This window comes from Chrysemys picta, chromosome 6 (genome assembly GCF_011386835.1).
Source record: "Chrysemys picta bellii isolate R12L10 chromosome 6, ASM1138683v2, whole genome shotgun sequence".
Lineage (NCBI taxonomy): Eukaryota > Metazoa > Chordata > Testudines > Emydidae > Chrysemys > Chrysemys picta.
Window position 1 is genome coordinate 120,787,022 of NC_088796.1, and position 18,445 is coordinate 120,805,466.

General features: G+C 43.9%; 1 protein-coding gene across 1 annotated transcript in view; it reads right to left on the minus strand.

The window, feature by feature from the left end:
* The window catches only part of GRIN3A (glutamate ionotropic receptor NMDA type subunit 3A), a 97,835-nt gene extending 80,801 nt beyond the window's left edge, over positions 1–17,034 (minus strand). Inside the window, exon 1 of the mRNA XM_005292140.5 lies at positions 15,737–17,034. Within this exon, the coding sequence (XP_005292197.2) occupies positions 15,737–16,525 (789 nt within the window). The 5' untranslated portion in view covers positions 16,526–17,034. The remainder of the gene's footprint in view (positions 1–15,736) is intronic.
* Positions 17,035–18,445: the final 1,411 nt, after the last annotated feature.

The window sequence follows — 18,445 nt, forward strand, 5'->3', positions numbered from 1 at the left end:
CCAGTGCTTAGGGATTAACCTAACACTTGGGTGTTAGATTCGAATCCCTGCTCTGCCGCAGGCTTCCTGTGGAAGTAGGTCACTTAGCCTCTCTGTGCCTCAGTTCTCCATCTGTAAAATGGGGATAATAGCACTGTCCGACCTCCCAGGATAAACACGTTACAGAGTGTGAGGTGCTACATAAGCACCTCAGATAACGCCTTTCATTCTAAGAATGCACAACTCTTAGTTAACAAAGTGGGGTGAATATTATCTTCATTTTGCAGTTGGGAGAATCAGAGGCAAAGCAAGGTCAAGTGGCATGTCCCGGATCACACAACAAGTCTCTGGCAGAATGAGAAACCAAACCCAGCTCTCTTAATTCCCAGTTTCCTGTTCAAACCACTAGACACACTGGCTCATTGCATAAAATATTGCCTGAAATAAGCAGTGAGTATTTTATGGATTATTTTCAGACTAATGTAAAGGAACCGTTTGTATAGGAAAGCGTAGCAGCAATAGTCTTTCAACTGACATTTGTTTCAGCAGACGCTAGCGTTTTCAGTCATTTGAATGCAGTCTTCCTGACTGTAAAATATTCAGCAATGAGATTAAACAGGATTGTGTGGGGGTATAAATCAAAGTTTAGCCCAAGGCTTGTGGTATACGCAACTAAAAGGCTACTTCTAATGCAGTTTAGAATACGCAAGAGGAAAATGTGACTTTTAAAACTTTTGTTGGGGCTAGGATCAGAACATTTCTGTCCCCGCCTTAAAAGATGCTTTAAAAAGGAAAGCTATAGGACAAACAATCCACACCTACAAAAAATCCTAGCTGGTGTAAATGGGTATCTCTACTTCCTTTGAGGGCCACGCATGCACCTTGTGTAGTCATTAACATCAAGCAAAGTGAGTGCAAGTGGGGTGTGAAACACGACCCAGGACGAATGGCAATGATTTTATTCCCACTTTGCACTGGTATAAATGACCACATGAGGTGCCCGGCCATGTAGAATCTGGGCCCCAAGCCTTGAAGTCAATGCAGTAGTGCTGATTGACACCTGCTGAGGATCGAGCCCTGGGTATGTTTTACATGACACCTGTTTTTGACCAAAGGTAAACACAGCATCATGCACTCCGGGAAGGCAATAGCCCACACGGATAGGGCCATGTATCCTCCCCTCTGACATCGGTGATGATGTCTGACACGACCACTTGCAGGATGCTTGTGCTAGCAGCAGGAGGATACTGGTGCTGGCCCAAGACGCTAGCGCTCTATTCCTGCAGCTGCCCCTGGAGGAAGTGGAAATGGCTTCAGACTTTTTCCTACCAGGACCTGTCTCCCCACCAAGACAGAACCAGGCTGAAATTTCTGTAGTGAAAAATTGCCAGTGGTGGCCAGGGCAGCTTCCCCACAAAGACTGCTTTGTGGCATGGCTGCGGCCTACTCCCTCCTCAAATTCACCCCCTTAATGCCGTTCCTGCAGGTGGGAAGGGAGGACTCCCAGGTGAAGCTTTTCCTCCTCAAAAATAAGCTCCTGCTCAGATTAAAGAGTCTTTTCGCTTTCCCTTCCCAGGTAAAGTGAGGGGAGGGAAAAGGGACAAAGTGCAGGAGACTCAGTCATATTTAGTCAAACAAATATATTGCTGTCTCAGAGGCCAATAGCGGTAAACAAAATTGCCTGTGGGTAAAAGTAGTTCTGTCTGTTGTGCATGTTGGCAGAAACCTTTGGTGTTGGGCAGTATATCAAAATCTCATTAACCATTTTTGCCCGTGCACAGTATTTTACGGCTATCGCCCGCTGAGCCAGCAAAGAGCAGTAACCATGTAAATGGCGGCTTCAAGATGAAAAATCGAGTTGATCTGGAAATACGGGCCTTTGCGCTGCGTGTCCTTCCATGCAAAAATCGGCCTTTACTACTGCATTAGGGCGCTCTGGAAAGGAACTACTCTGCCAGGTTAAAAGAGAGAGTCTTTATTTGCCAGTAGTTAATGCCTTTAAAGATTGAATCTTAATTTTGTGGGTACGATGTTACAGATAGGTGGCATGCTTTAATGAAGTGACCGTGGGAATGAGTGGTAGAGACGCTTCAGTTCTAGTTCCACTATTGACCCTGACTCACTGTGTGACCTTCGGTAAGTCCCTTAATGGCTCAGTGCCTCAGTTTACCTATATGTATAACAATAATATGTACCTGCTTCACAGGGATGCTATAATAATTAGTTAATGATTGCAAAGCTCTTTGTACATACATAAATGCTAAAAATTATTATGCCAGCAATACATGTCATTGCATTACTATTTATGCTGTGTTAAGAAAGCTGTATGAGATATTTGGTCTAGTTATAAAACCTTTCAGAGATTGGTGCTTCAAAGTCTGATTCGGCTAAACTCTGGCTACAATGAATTAAAATACTTTCAAACCACTGGGCCAAATGAATCAATGAAGGTACACCAGGGATGAGTTTGGCCACTAACTTCCTTCCTTCCTTCAATCTAATCTAGTCTATTTCAGTCCAGTACAGATAGGTACTTACATCATGCTCATTAATATAGTTAGAATCTCTTTGGACCAGTTGAAATGACCACATGAGATGCGCGGCAAGGTGGAATCTGGGCCCCAACTCTTGAGGACAGTGGAGCAGTGCTAATTTTCACCCGCTGATTTACCCTCTCCTGATTTATGCAAATATATTCATTGTTGATAAATATTCACTGAGCACTTCTGACCCATCATTGCCAGCTGCTGGATTGTTTACAAACAGGTTTTATTACCTGCTCAGTATTTATTGTTCTCTGTGTTTTGTGTGACTGGTCATGTAAGTCACGTGCTATCGGGGTTTTTTTTCTCCTTGACTGCATGACTTTTGTGTGTGGGTGAGAATAACAAATAATGAAAACAAATTCTGGGATGCATTTTTTTAATGGGTCTGTAACAAAATCTGTGAAAACATCAGGCCCCACAAACATTTTCATACGAATCATGGCTGCTTAAGTTTTCACAAATGATGGATAATAACAATGACTCTGAGGATCATGGGGAACCCAGCTTAGGAACCTATATACACTTCACAAGTTTTTTCTCTTTACTTAATTGGCCTCTCAGAGTTGGTAAGACAACTCCCACCTGTTCATGCTCTCTGTATGTGTGTGTATATATATCTCCTCACTATAGGTTCCATTCTATGCATCCGAAGAAGTGGGCTGTAGCCCACGAAAGCTTATGCTCAAATAAATGTGTTAGTCTCTAAGGGTAGGTCTACACTTACCTCCCGGTCCGGCGGTAAGCAATCGATCTTCTGGGATCGATTTATCGCGTCTTGTCTAGACGTGATAAATCGATCCCAGATTGATCCCGGAAGTGCTCGCCGTCAACACCGGTACTCCAGCTCGGCGAGAGGAGTACGCGGCATCGACGGGGGAGCCTGCCTGCTGCGTCTGGACCCGCGGTAAGTTCGAACTAAGGTACTTGGAATTCAGCTACGTTAATAACGTACCTTAGTTCGAAGTGGGGGGCTAGTGTGGACCAGGCCTAAGGTGCCACAAGGACTCCTGTTCTTTTTGTGGATACAGACGAACACGGCTGCTACTCTGAAACCTGTCTACGCAAAAATATCCTACAGTTTTTAACTCTTTGGCTGGCTGTAAGTGGAGTGTAGAAGCACCTTCTGCTCCCTGACAACCTGAAAGAAAGGGACGACAGAGCGACAATATCCATGAATTTGACAGGAACCTATGAGCCAAGCTACCGTTCACCTCTATTGGTGAAATTACTGCTTCAGGAGTTGGAGAAACTGCAATACAGAAGACAAACAAAAATATATTTCCCAGGGGCATTTTCCCAATTTCACTTTGGATCCTCCACCTACTCATGCCTCCGTCCGCTGAATAAGACATTCTACATCAGTCTTCCAGGAAAGGAAGTTAGATCTGGCAGCGTCCCCAACCCCTCACCTCATCCTGGATGTTGAAAAAAGAATGAGTCTGTAGCACTGGCTTGCAGCAACCAATTCTAGATCGCATTTTACCAGCTGGCTTGGTGGGAGAATTTAAGTATTGTATAAAATGCTCTGCTTAAAGCACTTAAAACCATTACTACTAATAAACAGAATGGTTTGATCTACTGCCACCAACTGTGGGCAAAACTGGGGCATTTAGTCACCAGCTAGAGAAGGCAGTGGTACAAACTCATGCCAGGGTTTCCCCTGGTGCGGAGAGGACTTTAGCTTAAACGAACTTGATATAAACCAGGTGTAAATCAGTGGGAGAGTGCTGACCCCACAATGGTTTGCTTTGGTTGAAGGAAATCAATTACAAATGCACCCTTGGGTTAAGCCAATGTAAAAACGTGTGGAGACAAGACTCCGGTCTGCGCTCTAGCTGCTATTGCAGCCACAGGGTGCACAGTGTTGACTGTGCCCACACCTATTTCCATTATGAGAGAATAGCTGGTATAGTCAGGGATCTGCCACCCCAGCCCTACCTCCAGCTTGACTCATTCTCCACTCAATAGCAGCACAAAAAGTTCTCCCACAGAACTAGGTATTGTAACAGGACCTGCCTGTAGGCTTTCAGGATTCTTTCCTGCCCCCTAGGCAGCAGAGCTGGATGGGTGCTGGTGGAGCTGAAGAGAAGACAGGGAGTTGGACCAAGCGCCAGGGAATCACAGAAATATATGGGCTAGAAGGGACCTCAAGAAGTCATCTGGCCCAGCCCCCTCACTGAGGCAGAACCAAGTAAACCTAGATCACCCCTGACAAGTGTTTGTCCAACCTGTTCTTAAGAACCTCCAATGATGTGGATTCCACAGTCTCCCTTGGAAGCACATTCATATTCCACCCTGTATGAACAGAATCCCTGTTTACATTAATTGGGGTCCTGCCTGGAGAACAAAGGTAGAATTATAGCTGCAGGAAGGATTTTTTCTCTCTGCTGCTTCTTCTGCCAGATGAAATATTTAGTAATAACTCCCTTCCTTGCAGTGGTTTTGTAAGGATAAATACATTACAAATTGTGAAGCTCTTTGAGATCTTCTGAGGAAAAGCAATAGATAAGAAATAGGTAGTAGCAGTAGTAATAAATAATGCAAATTATTATTGGAGTAGTATGCAAAGGACCCAGTCAGGATCAGGGCAACGTTGTGCTAGGTGGTGAACACACAGATACAAAGACATGGGCGTACATTTTCAAACATGATGAGTGAATTTAGGTCCGTGGTTACTGGGAGCTCAACTTGAGACGCCCTAAAAGGGCCTGATTTTCAGAAACTGCTGAGCATCTGCTCTCTGAAAATCAGGGCTTTTCAGGAGTCTCAAGTTGGGCCCCCCAAAATGAAGCACCCCAAACTCCTAGTCACTTATGCAAATTTAGGCGATGATCCCTGCCTCAACCGATTAATCTTCTGTTTCTGCAGCAGATTTTCAAAAATGAAATGGCTGCCTTTAAACTGATGATCTTCCTGTCTTCTGTACTTACATGGTCCCAGTACCATAGTCTCTGAGCACCTCATAACAATGTATTTTTTCCTCTTGGCACCCCCTGGGAAGTAGGGCAGCATTATCTGCATTTTACACCCGAGGAACTGAGGCACAGAGAGATTAAGATCCTTGACCAAGGTCATAGAGGAAGTCTGTGGCAGAGCAAGGAGTTGCCTGCAGGTGTGCCAACAGCGAGGCTGGTACACTAATCGCTGGACTGCCCTTTGTTTCCATTGTTGGCCCACTCATTTCTCAATTCTTTTAGATCTGTAGTATTTGTTTGTACAAAGTTTCTGCTTCAAGTCCTCAGAAGTATCCATTACCACCTTGCATTTTCATTTCTACTCCCCCTAGCATCCTTTATCAAGTTCCCTGTTATCTAAATAGTCATTAAATATATAATCTGGGATTATAAATGATATTGGTGCAATCTGCAAAAAGGTATTTATTACAATTCCAATTACCCTGGATTTAATTAAGTGAATACAAGGATTAGACTCAAGACGTATGGGATGGGTAAAGGGTTAGTGTTTATTTTGTTTAAAGAGTAATTGTATTAAAATTCTTGTAGCTTTAAAGTAGAGAAAATGGTAGATGACAAAATTCAAACCTAAGGTTGAATAATATATTAAACCATTGCTATTATTATTTATTTGTATTGAAGTAATACCTCCGGATGACACTGTGCTAACAACTGTAAGCACATGAAAAGAGGGTCTGTGCCCAGAAGGATTTACAGTTTCAGCATATATTCATTTATTCTGGTAAATACATCAAAAATCAAACAGCAAATATTCATTTCAATGTTTAAATGAATTCACTTCAGCCGTGCTTGTACCCGATTGTTTGCTTTCCATAAACATTTGGGCAATCAAGTTTTACAAGGATAAATGTTCACAGAAAGTGAACTTCAAAGTAGAGTGTGCATGTATTCACAAAACCACATTTTAGATGCCTGTATTCCCAAAGTCCTTGCAACTCATCCAATCAGAGAACAGAAACTATATCAAGTGACTTATCTGACCAATCAAATAACCCACACATCTTAAATAGGGCCCACTCTAAAACGCAGGGAAGTAAATGGAAAGACTCCTGTTTTCTTCAATGGGCTATGGATTAGGGCTGTTGTCTATTCTTGCAGAGAACTGTTTGTGATCATTCCATAAAGTTAAATAGTTCAGATATTTTGCAAGCAGAAAAAATGGCTACAATTACTAGGTAAATTATTCATTGTGAATTCTTTGCTTACTCTTCTTTTCACATGTGCTGCTGGAAATGACCACGAGAGTAATATAATTTGGGCAACTCTGTCCAATTTTTGAAAAATCCACATATCTATTTCATGATAAGCACCCACTTTGCATTAGTTGCACCATGGATATCAATTTGCAGTTTGAGCTTGTGGTAAGAAATATTGCACAAGTTCTAAATACCCAAAGATGACACCTCACTTGCAAATAACTACACATCCGTTATATATGCATTGTTGATACGTTAGAGGAAGACATGACATTCTGTCTCATTGGTACTAAAAGTTGGCTTATTTTAGTGCCTAAGTGCTTTTTCGAAAATCTGACCTCAGTTGTGGGTGCTGAGGACTTTGCAAATCAGATCTTGTTAATTATTATTATTATAATATAAATATTACAGTAGTTTCTAGAGGCCTTTATGAGGACTGTGATCCATTGTACCAGACACTGTATAAACACAAAGATAAAGACCATCCCTACCTTGGAGACTTTACAGTCTCAACTGTGATAAGATGGAATGAGTGAGTGTAACAAACAAAAGAAGGGAAGAGAAGAATAACAAAATAAAATCACATGGATACAAAGGGTCATGATGGTACAACTTCTTGGCTCCTGATGTTCCCCAAGCTTATTTTTTAATGCCATATAAATATGTATTTAGGGAGTGAATCCTTTCCCATTAGCAGTTCATAACTGAACGATTTAATATTTGCACAATGAAAGATAACACGGAGTAAAAAGCAGCATAGCGAGAATGTAATAAATATTGTGTGAAGGATTACATTCACTAAAGAGATCTTGTGGGTATAATTGGATGAAAGCACAACACTAATTACTTTAGTAGGCATGTAAGTACCCAATACCAAGCAAATAATTCATACTGATAAAAGTAGTCCCAGAGATGATTGAATAAATGACAGTTTTGGCTTCTCTATGGTTGCTGCCACTGCAAGGTCTTTAATCAGAGGATACCAGAGAGCATTGTAAAGCGTGACAGGCTATTTGTGGGACTAGTGTATAGCTACATTTCATATCAGAGCACTTAATGAACTGATTATTTAAAAGGAGTTTTTTCTCCCGTAAATCTCTGATGCTGCATTTTGATTTTTGTTTCACTTTGAAAAAATGTAAATGGCTGGAATTATCTTATTTAAGTACTGACCATTTCTCTGCTAGTAGATTTGAAAACCAACTGTGGCTATGTGGCATGTATTACTCAGCCAATTTTGGCCTTGGCCTTGCATCCGTTATTCAGATAAAACATGTGAACTGACATACCGTACCAGACCACGGGCCTGCCTAGCTCAGTATCCTGTGTCCCTCAGGGACGACTAGCACTAGAATCTTTAAAGAAAGAAAGTGCTAGAAAGCTGCAGTAGGCAATTTCATTATATCAGTGGGAGTTTTGCATGAGCAAGGACTGCATGATCTGTTCCTCCATATGGTTGGAAAATAACCCAGAACCGCAACAGATCATTTATCTGCACAGAAGACTGCATAATTAGTTCCACAAAATAGAGAGAAACAAATCTTGGGACCATAGTCTCACCATCATTTATGGCACCAGAGTCCCACTGACATTAGCGGGAATTCCACACGTGGGCTGAGGGCAAGATAACATCCTTAATCATCACTGATGGATGATGCATTTCATGTGTGAGCTGTCAAATGGCTGGGAAAATAGAGCGTAGGTTAAAAACTTTCCCCGAGCAAAGCAAATTCTCCCCCCTCCCCCCCCCCGCCACAAACTCCAGGGAATAACAATAAATTGCTGGGTATACTTGCTACCATTGTGCAATGTCATTCTCAGTTTTAAGATTCCGGCATTAAAAATACATGTGGATTTGTCTAATATTAATGAATTATTTCTACTGCCCTTAAGACAGTTAACGGTGTCTATTAGTTCACTTGTAAGATGTTCGTTTTAATGTCCTCCTCATCATTGTAAGCCATTTAAAATGAGGACATCGAAACAAAAAGGTTTGTTTCACTTTATTTCCCTTCCAATATTGTAGTAAAAATTAACTTCCCAGTATTAATGGAAAAGAAAAGATAAATTATACCTAAGATAACGGCAATATAATTTCTAAAGAGGGTGACACTTAGTTGACAGCAACACGTCAAGGTTTATATTTATCTTTCCTATGTAACTAAGCTTATGTACTCAATACAGTAAAGAGCCTGATTAGCATATGGTTTCCTAGGGTGAGCTTTTCAACTCATAAATATTAGTAAAGTTCACACGCTGAGAAGAAATGATAAATAGTTTATGCTTTCATGTAAAATCCCCACTGGAAAATCAGCAAACTTTGAACTGAGCCAAAATAATACTGATTTTTGCAAATCAGATGAAAAATCTGTTTGAGTAAATAGGCCGTTAAAATGAGGGGATGCAACTGTTTTAAACAGCATGACTGAAAGAGCCTGCATGCAAAAGATAGCTGCTCCCTCTGGCTATTAGTTGCTGCATCCTATAGCGTTATCTTCTTCTTAAAAGTGAGATTCCACTTTTAAATAAAAACACTTGTTTACTCTTGAAAATCTATCTTGTTTTTGAGTCCGTATTAAGACACAAAGCCAGGGGCAATGATGTCTCTCTCTTCCTTAAATGAGTCAAGAGCTGGCCTTTAGGGAAATGTGCTTGTGCAGCAGATTCATACCCTGTATAATGCATCCTAAATATTTTTCAAGTTGTACAAGCAGCTTCGGAAACTATCATCACAGATGAAAACTGGTAAGAAACAGCAATAAAAATATATGGGTGAGAAAAGGGAAGTAAGGCCCACTTCTGAATGTCCTGACATTTGATTGATCCCACATCATAATGATCAGACGCTCATAGTAATTTCCCTGTTTACTACTCACTAGCAGTGGCTGATGGTGCACCTGTGCATTCCCCCCCACCTCCCCATCTGCTGACTGCAGCCATTCAGATTCAGGTGACTGAAACCTTTTAGATAAAAGTTAATTAGCCAGCACGCTGCAGATCAAATCTTTCCAGCGCAATGCCAAATGGAAACCTTTCCAGGTGGCTGCTGGAAGTGTTCTTCACTTACCATCCCCCTCAACGTTTCAAAGCTGGTAATTCATTTCAAGGGAGAGTCAATGAAGCAAATACAGGGGAAGAAATCAAAAAGTTCAGCATCATCTTTCAACCTGTTGGAACATGCACTTTCACATTTTGCACAGGCGTGTATTTACCAATATACTGTGCACATATATAATTAGATGAATAGAATCCAAGGCCAATGTGATCATTTAGTCTGATCTCCTGTATGATACAGGCCATAGAAATTCCCCAAAATAATTCTAGAGCAGATCTTTTAGAAAAACATCCAATCTTGATTTAAAAAGGGTCAGTGCTGGAGAATCCACCATGACCTTGCTAAATTGCTTTTTATCCACTTAATATGTGCCATGTTAATTTTATGTATGCAGTGTTTTTGTGGCCATGTTGGTCCCAGAATATTAGAGAGACAAGGTGGATGAGGTAATATCTTTTATTGGACCAACTTCTATTGGTGTGAGAGACAAACTTTTGAGGTTACACAAAAAGCTCTGTGTAAACTTGAACGCTTGTCTCTCTCACCAACAAAAGTTAGTCCAAGAAAACATGTTAATTTTATATCATTCTAGTTTTTGAATCACGATGCTGAGCGTAAAGTCAAATGCCTTACAGAAATCTACCTATATTACATCAATACTATTATCTTTGTCAATCAACCTTGTAGTCTCATAAAAAAATGGATATCAAGTTAGGTACAGGCTCTATTTTCCATAAACCCATGTTGGACATTAATTATATCATCCTCCTTTAATTCTTTATTAATCAAGGCCCATATCCACCTGTCACAGGGGAGCTGGTCTCTGTGGATGGGCTGAGCCCAGCTCCCCTGGCCTGGAACAGGTGAGCCCAATCCAGCCAATTAAAAGAGGGCTCAGATACACCTGGGCCTATAAAGGGCTGCTCGTAGGCAACTGGGAGGAGAGGACTGAGGCAAGTGGAGCCCTGGGAGGAAGGACTGAGACTGGCTTAGCCCTGGTCAGCAACTGGAGTAGGGCTAACTACTGTGGTGGGTCCCTGGACCAAGTGCTGCAAGTCCAAGAGGGGAGCAAAGCTGGAGGAGGCAAGGAAGCTGCCTGGAGCTGGAAAGCCAGAGATCCCCAGGAGCGGTGGCCCTGAAGTCTGGGGGTCAGGTATTGACTTAAGGCTGCATTTTGTTTGCTTGTTAAACTTTGCTATAAACGAATAAACCACCTTGACTGGGACTGGGCATAGCAGTGCATGCTTGGAGGTGGGGTGCAGTGGCAGTCCCCTGGTGACACACACCCCCATTTTGCCCAGGATTGATGTCAGATTGACAGGCCTATAATTACCCGAGTCATCCTGTTTACCCTTTTAAAATATTGGTACAACATTAACTTTCTTCTAGTTTTCTGGAACTTCCCCAATGTTCCAAGTCTTATTGAAAATCAAAATTAACAGTCCAGCGAGCTCATCCGCCAGCTCTTTTAAAACTCTTGGATGCCAATTATCTGGACCGGTTGGTTTAACATGTCTGACTTCAGTAGCTGCCATTTAACATTGTTCCACGATACTAGTGGAATGGAAAGCATATTCTCATCATCGTATGATATGACTACATTATCTGTTTTTATTTCCCAAATTCAAAACAGAAATATTTACGGAACGTCTGCCTTTTCTGCATTATTACTGATAATTCTGTCTTTTCCATTCAACAATTAGCAATATGCTCTCCACATATACCTACAGAGAGAGGCAGACATGAGCATGAATTGGCCCTTTTGAACAACTAATCTGTATATATTCAATGACAAAAGCCACTTACACTTAGAGATGGGCATGTTTTTTTCAGCGACTAGTTTGACACAAGAATGAATTGTTTTTTGGTTGAATTAAACTATATGTGAATTTGGGTCCAATTGAGTGAATCATTTCAGCAAAATAAAATATGGGAGGAAAAAATTCAGAAAAGTCAGTTTGTTTTGACATTTTTTAAATGAAACATTTTGACTTTTCATTTTGAAATGTTTATTTAGAAATTTAGCTACAGTGCTTGTTGATTCTGAAAAAGGATTCTCTTCAGTCTGGATGAACTGAAGTCATAGACCCCACACAGGAAATAATGCAATATTTTCCATCCATCATCCAATTCTTCTACTAGTACAAAACCTATTGACACAGGGAATATGGTGAGTCAAACCACCCCATGTCACAAACCGTGCCAAATAAATGATTTAAATAGGCTCTTGAATCTGCTAATCTGTAGGTCACACTGTGAGGAGGAGGATTTCCAGTTAGATGAGGTGTGTAATAATATATAAAATTACACTTGGAGTCAGTGCATTAAGCAAGGAAACCAAAGAGCTAAAACTATAGAAGGAACAAATATTACTTCCCAAACTGATGCCGATATTGGTTTCCCAGTCTCTAAACAAGGGCTGTCCAATCACCCACTGAAAAAACACTATACAAACAAGGACACCTTTCCATTGGGTGTCCCTTCCTTTATGGACTCAAAGGTTATAAACAGATGGACTGCAGTTGTAAATACAGTGGACTGTGGAAATTCTACCAGTCCTATAGCTGGTACTGCACACATCCCTATGCAAAATGTGCACATTGTAAAAACAAGAATCAAACTGTTTCTGGGGAACATGTACGTAATGTTGAAGGAAAGTGACAGGGATTTAACTCTGAGCTTATGAGGAGGCTTTGGTTCTGAAACAGTAAACACAGGACAGCAAATACACATTATTACTTTTAATGGTAGACAATTGCACAACCAAAAGCTTCCACCTAACACGGGAAAGATACAAAACAACATTTGTATGACCAAAAGGCCTGTTGTGCCTTCAAAGTTCGCATTCAGATGGATTAAAAATTCTCAGGTTGCTGTCCAGACGGCCTAATTCTTGGTTACTTTGGCCTTCACCACTACTCTGGAAGATTAAAGAGACCTTAGCTTAAATGAGAATCAGGCCCCATAGTCCTAACAGTGTACATGTAGGAAGTATTCCTGAACCAGAATAACTCAGCAGGAGTTGGAAGAAAGCAAGAATCAACTGAACACCCCTTTGCATGGGAAGCTGCAGGTTAATCAAAAGTCACCCTTTAAAGAGGTTCCTTCATCTCTCTCATGGTCTACAACAGGCATGTTTCATAACATTTTAATACTAATCTGTGTGGGATGGGAGAAAATGAACATTAAAGCAAATGAAATAGTGTAAGCTTTGTATGGTATTGAGAGATCCTTTATAAACTTAAGTATTTGGATTCAGACAAATTTAGGATGATGATGTAGTTTTAAAACTATCAAATATTGTAACTAGGCATTACTACTTTGCCAAAAATGACTTCTGTTTTGGAAACATCTCCTTAATTATTATATTTAACAGAAGACTGCCTTCTCCCTATGCCCACTTCCCAAAATGCCTGCCTACACACAAGTGCTTGGATTTACTTGGGACTAGTGGGTCAACATCACTTCTGGAGGTGCCCCATACCCAATAAGGTCATGCCATTTGGCACTCAGTATCCTTTGACACTACAAAGCCTTTTCTAATAGTAAGCTGGATTTTACAATTGATCTGCAAATTAAATGTCAAAATTCCATTTGCTGCTGCAGCATCTGCTGTATGCCCAAATTTGCCATTTTAGCAGGGATTCTAAAAATGTATCTTTTATTTTCCTTTTTGATACCCCAAAGCCACAATCAGCTGGTTCCCACTGCCCAGTGGTGCCCCAAAATATCTCATGCCTTGATATCAAATACTAGAGAAACCTGCTGGAGCACGGATCCAGGGTATTTGTGAATAACCAGAAAGGCATAACGTCTCCTTGTCCCCTCCTGCTATATCCATCTCTGAGAGTGTCATCTCCACACTGAACTCACTGTGAAGATCTTTAGCTGTTTATTGTTTTACTGCATTGCATGGTTTTGTGAGGTTTCTTTTTAATAATAAATCTCGGTAAAACTGAACAGCTGATGCTTCATTTGTAGTTCAGCCTTAAAACAAACATTTTCAGAATGAAAATTCAGAGACAATGGCTACAAAAATACTCAACCTCCTCACACATACTTCCAACAACACTGCCTATATCCATACTCTCCCCATACCACTGATTCAGTTTTGTAGAGTGATTTCATTTTCGACCATATGCTTATGAGTCCTCTCCCTGGGAAAGTTGGTGAATGGCAATCAGAAATCTTGGGATTGGAAGGTAAACTATTTTGTGTGTGTATGTAAACATTCCATGTAATATTGCATAGAAGAATGCTAAGCAAGACTCAGATTCTTGGTGTCTTTGGTCAAGAACTTCTGCCTCCTAATTAATGGCCTGTCAAAACTTCAGTGCGATTTGCATTGATATTAAAATGAAGGAAATCCTGATCTGTTTTGCCCAACGATAGCTTTAAATTGCTACATTTTGCTGATAATATTATGATTACTATTTAGGGAGAACTTCATGAAGTAAACAGTGTTCCTTGGTAATAACTATGTTTAGATTTATTGCCAGTATACATTAGTCATTAGATATTGCATAGATAATAGAAAGCTGGACAAGAATGGCATGTTTTACTCTATATAGCATTGTATGTGGTGGGGGATAATTCTAAGTTTTCAATCTAAATGACTTCTTCTGATGCAACGAATAGGGTACCATGTTCTGTTGTTGTGATATTAGCTCCAGGAATGTAGAATTTAACAAAAGGTCAGATCTTTAAAAGGTATTTAGGCATTCAAATATGCAGCTAGAGGCACATGATGAGATTTCTGAAAGCACGGAGGTGCCTCATTCTTGTTGGGTGAATTCCACGGCATCACAGAGTGGGCATACTATACATGGCCTCTACCTTTATCATTCTAATGCCAATACTTGTGATTAACCAGTTCAATTTTGGAGTTGCTTCTCCCTTTTCACTCTGATATATTTGACTTTTTAACCCTTTACTCTCCTATATTGGCTCTTGATGGGATAAGATCCACTTGAAGGGCACCACAGTCCACTTTCCTTTCAGTTAGTCTGCTTCCCTACACTTTGGTTGTTAAATGGGCCTCCAACAACAACACAAAGGTCTGCCTTGAAATGGAAAATAAGGTGTTTTAGGGTGTTTGTGTTCTGCATTTGTCAGTACATTTCATGGCTACCCACCCCCTCTAGATACATTAGGAATCCAAATATCGAAGCTAGGCAGCCTGAGATAGATACCTAACAAATCCGAGGGCCTCTACTGCATATTTTATATTGGTAACTTTTTTGTGTGTGTGTGACGGAACAGAACAGTAGGAAATGTTCTTCAGGAACAAATTGAACAGAAAGAGCATTCTGCCCGCCTGCCTGAAGGAAGTCTAGAGTGCTACAAAAATATTAGGCAACCTTAATCGGGTGGCTGCTGCTTCACCTACAGAGAGAGAGAGTGAGTGTGTGTGTGTGTGTGTGTGTGTGTGTGTGTGTGTGTGTGTGTGTGTGTGTGTGAGAGAGAGAGAGAGAGAGAGAGAGAGAGAGAGACACACTCTACTGATGCATGTTTTGAAATTGCCAACTCTGTATAGTCCCTTCATGGCAAAAAAACAGCTACGCCTCAGACGAGCACACTGCTGGGAGACGTTAGTTTAGAAAGCGAGCTCTCCTGTTTCCTGGAGCGGCTTATTGTACATGGTCTGACCCGCACTAGGGTATTTATAGAGCACTTTGCAGCAGCAGTTTGGCCCGCGTCCCCCTCTCTAGCTTGAGCCATCGCTTTAGGTGCGTCGTTGTCCATGGTGCTGAATTGACGAGCCATTGCGCCAGCTCACGCCAGACCCCTGTCCTGATCCGCACTATGGGGGGCGCCTCCCCACTGGGACACGCTCACGCCCCGCGGCTCTTTGGGACACGCCGGGGAGTGGAGGCGTTAGATAGTTATAGTTGGTATGGGGCAGGGCGATCTGCCCTATAGCCCCGCTCGATTCACAACACCCCTCACTGCCCCTTGCCCTACCCCTAATACACCGCCCCTTACCTGGCTCTCCCTCGGGAACTCCCGGAGCACGATGCTGATCACCGGGATGCGCAGGGCCGAGGAGATGAATTCCAGCTCCAGCATCTCCCCTGTGCTCTGCGGGAAGGCGAGGATGGCGGAGACCCCCTGCACCACCACGGTGTGGCAGAGGCTCTGCAGGAAGGAGAGCGGGTCGCTGCTCCAGGAGGAGCTGGGGGAAGAGAAAGGCAAGAGCGGTAGATCGCCCAGCCCGGCCTCGATGGCCATCACCACCTCCAGGGACAGGTTGTAGGGCAGCAGCCCGCTCACGCGGTTGAGATTCTCCACCCCCAAGAGCAGCGCGTCCCTGGGCGGCAGCAGCCGCAGCTCCTGGTCTCCGCTCTCGTTGCCAATCAGGTTCCCGGGGCCCAGCTGCGCCCTGTCCCCGAGGCTGGTCCCGATCCACTGCCTCTGAATCCCGGCGCCCTTCCAGCCGGTAGTCCTGGGAGTTTGGGCCGCTTTGCGCGCACTTTGTGCCCCTTTGCTCCCGCGTCTCCCTGCCTCCTGCGCTCCGGGAGCGGGATCCGGCACTCCTCCCAGCTGGGCGGCATGGCGCGCCCCCCAGCTCCAGCCGCGGTTGGTCCGGGAGGGAGCCGCCCAGGGCTGCAGGTGAGCCGCCCCGATCCTCACGGTGTGCCCGATCCGCTTGAGGATCTGGCAGGGCTGCGGGTGGGAGGAGGAGCCGGGCACCCGGGCTAGCACCAGGGCGCAGGGCGGCAGCAGCAGCAGACAGACCCTGCTCAGGAACCACCACAAACCCAGTCTCCACATCACTGACAGCCAGCGGCCGGGGAGCCAGGAGAAGCGACCGGCCCCCTTCCTCCTCCCAGCTCAGCCTCCTCCTCCTCCGATCCCTGGCGCGCCTCTCACCGCCGAGCCGCCAAAGCCTGGGGCAGCTTCCCAGCCATGGGAGTGGTGGCCAGCTCCAGTCACTCCAAGCGCCTTGGGGCTCCAGCGCCAGCCATTAGCCCCAGCGGGTGGCAGCCAGGGGCACCCTCCTTCCCCAGCGCGTCGGGGAGCAGCATTGATCGCTTACCCCCACCCCAAAACACTCCCCCGCCCCCCGAGGCTTCTAGGGCAGGCGGCTGGCCGGAGAGCCCCGTCCGCTCGGCAAAGAGTCACTGCAGTGAAGGCAGCCCCGCCAGGCGCCCTGGTCATCGCCCCGCAGTGGCTAGCAGATCCCTCAAGTGGGGGGCCCCCCAGGGAGCCCAGCCCCACATCTCCGCTCGGGGAAGCGCCCAGCCTCAGCCCTTCCTCCAGCTCTTCTCTCCTCGCTTCTCTCTCGTCCCTCCCCCCGCCGGCCAACCGAGCTGGGGGGCTTGCTCCGAGGCGACAAAGTTGCCGAGTTGCTGGATGGCTCCGGTCCGTCGCTTGGCTGCGCTAAACTTCCATCGAACGGCTCTCTCCAAAAGCCCCAGCGCCGGGGAAAGTCCTCTCCTGCCGCGCTGCGATCCGGAGCGCTCCCCTTGCTGCCCGCAGTCCCTGTGCCCCAGCGCTCCCGGGCAGAGCCTACAGCCCGTGTGAACAGCTCCCCTCCAGCGCCCTGGGTGCTTATATCAGTGAACACGGGGCACAAAACAAGCGTGAAGAGTCCGATTTGCGGACAAGGGCTATTTATAGCTCCAATCTAAACAGCTCTAGCCCCACGCCCGTTTTGTAATATGGGCGCTTTTGTATCTGGCCATGTAGACAGCCAGGTTTCCCCCTCCTAGGCTCCGGTGTGCCTGCTTGTTACAGCCTTTATTGACACACACAGCAGCTCCCTGCATGGATCTTGACAACAGTCCCCAGAGGAAGCGTCTACACAAGCACCAGGATTGGCCCACGCCATCCTCTGCAGTTGCTTATGAGAGCAATTTCATACATTCAGGCCACCTGGTATTTTGGGTGCTAGTTGTGAGTTTCTCAATCATCGTTCCATGGACTAATGATAGAGCTAATGTTTCTGAGCGGTAAATAGCAGCTATAGAGCTCCAGATCCTTCCGTTCTCAGACTGTTCCTAACTTCTCCAAGATGAGTTAGCTGTCAGACAGAAAGAATGACATGCCAACGTTTATCATTGGCTAACAGTAGGATCTGCAGCATTTTCTTACTAAAGTCAATAGCATTGTTCCCAGAGGGTAAGGATAAGGGCAGCAGGACTAGACCCTGAATTTGTCCCATACCAGATTTCTCATCTCTGCACCGCTCACTTCTGGGAATCCAGTATTGCTCTAGATGTCGTTTCCACTCAGCTACTGCTTCAGATGTAATAAGTCTTCAACATGTGGGACGTGCAAACATTGATCACCAAGCCATCACCCTTTGGTAGAATTACTTGTAGAAGAAAACTGTTCTGTACAGAGAAAATAAAATTCAAAGGGAGAGAGAGAAAGAAATGGGGGGGGGGGTAAGGAGGGGTGTGTGTGAGTGAGTGTGGTTGTCTCCATTCCCAATGTACAATTGCACATCATCATTTGAGCTCTTACTTATTAATTCGCAAGTAGTAAGAGTACCCCAGCATTGGGGGCGGGGGTGTTGTAGGTCAGGACTGCCTTGCATTAGCAAAGATATAAAGAGGAAATGTTCCAGCACCTAGTTGTATTATATCTAACTCCTACAAATGCACTTAATTTACTCTTCCATTTCTTCTTTCTCCTCCATTTTTATACTTTTAAAAATAATTTCCATTTACTTCCCACTCTTATCCT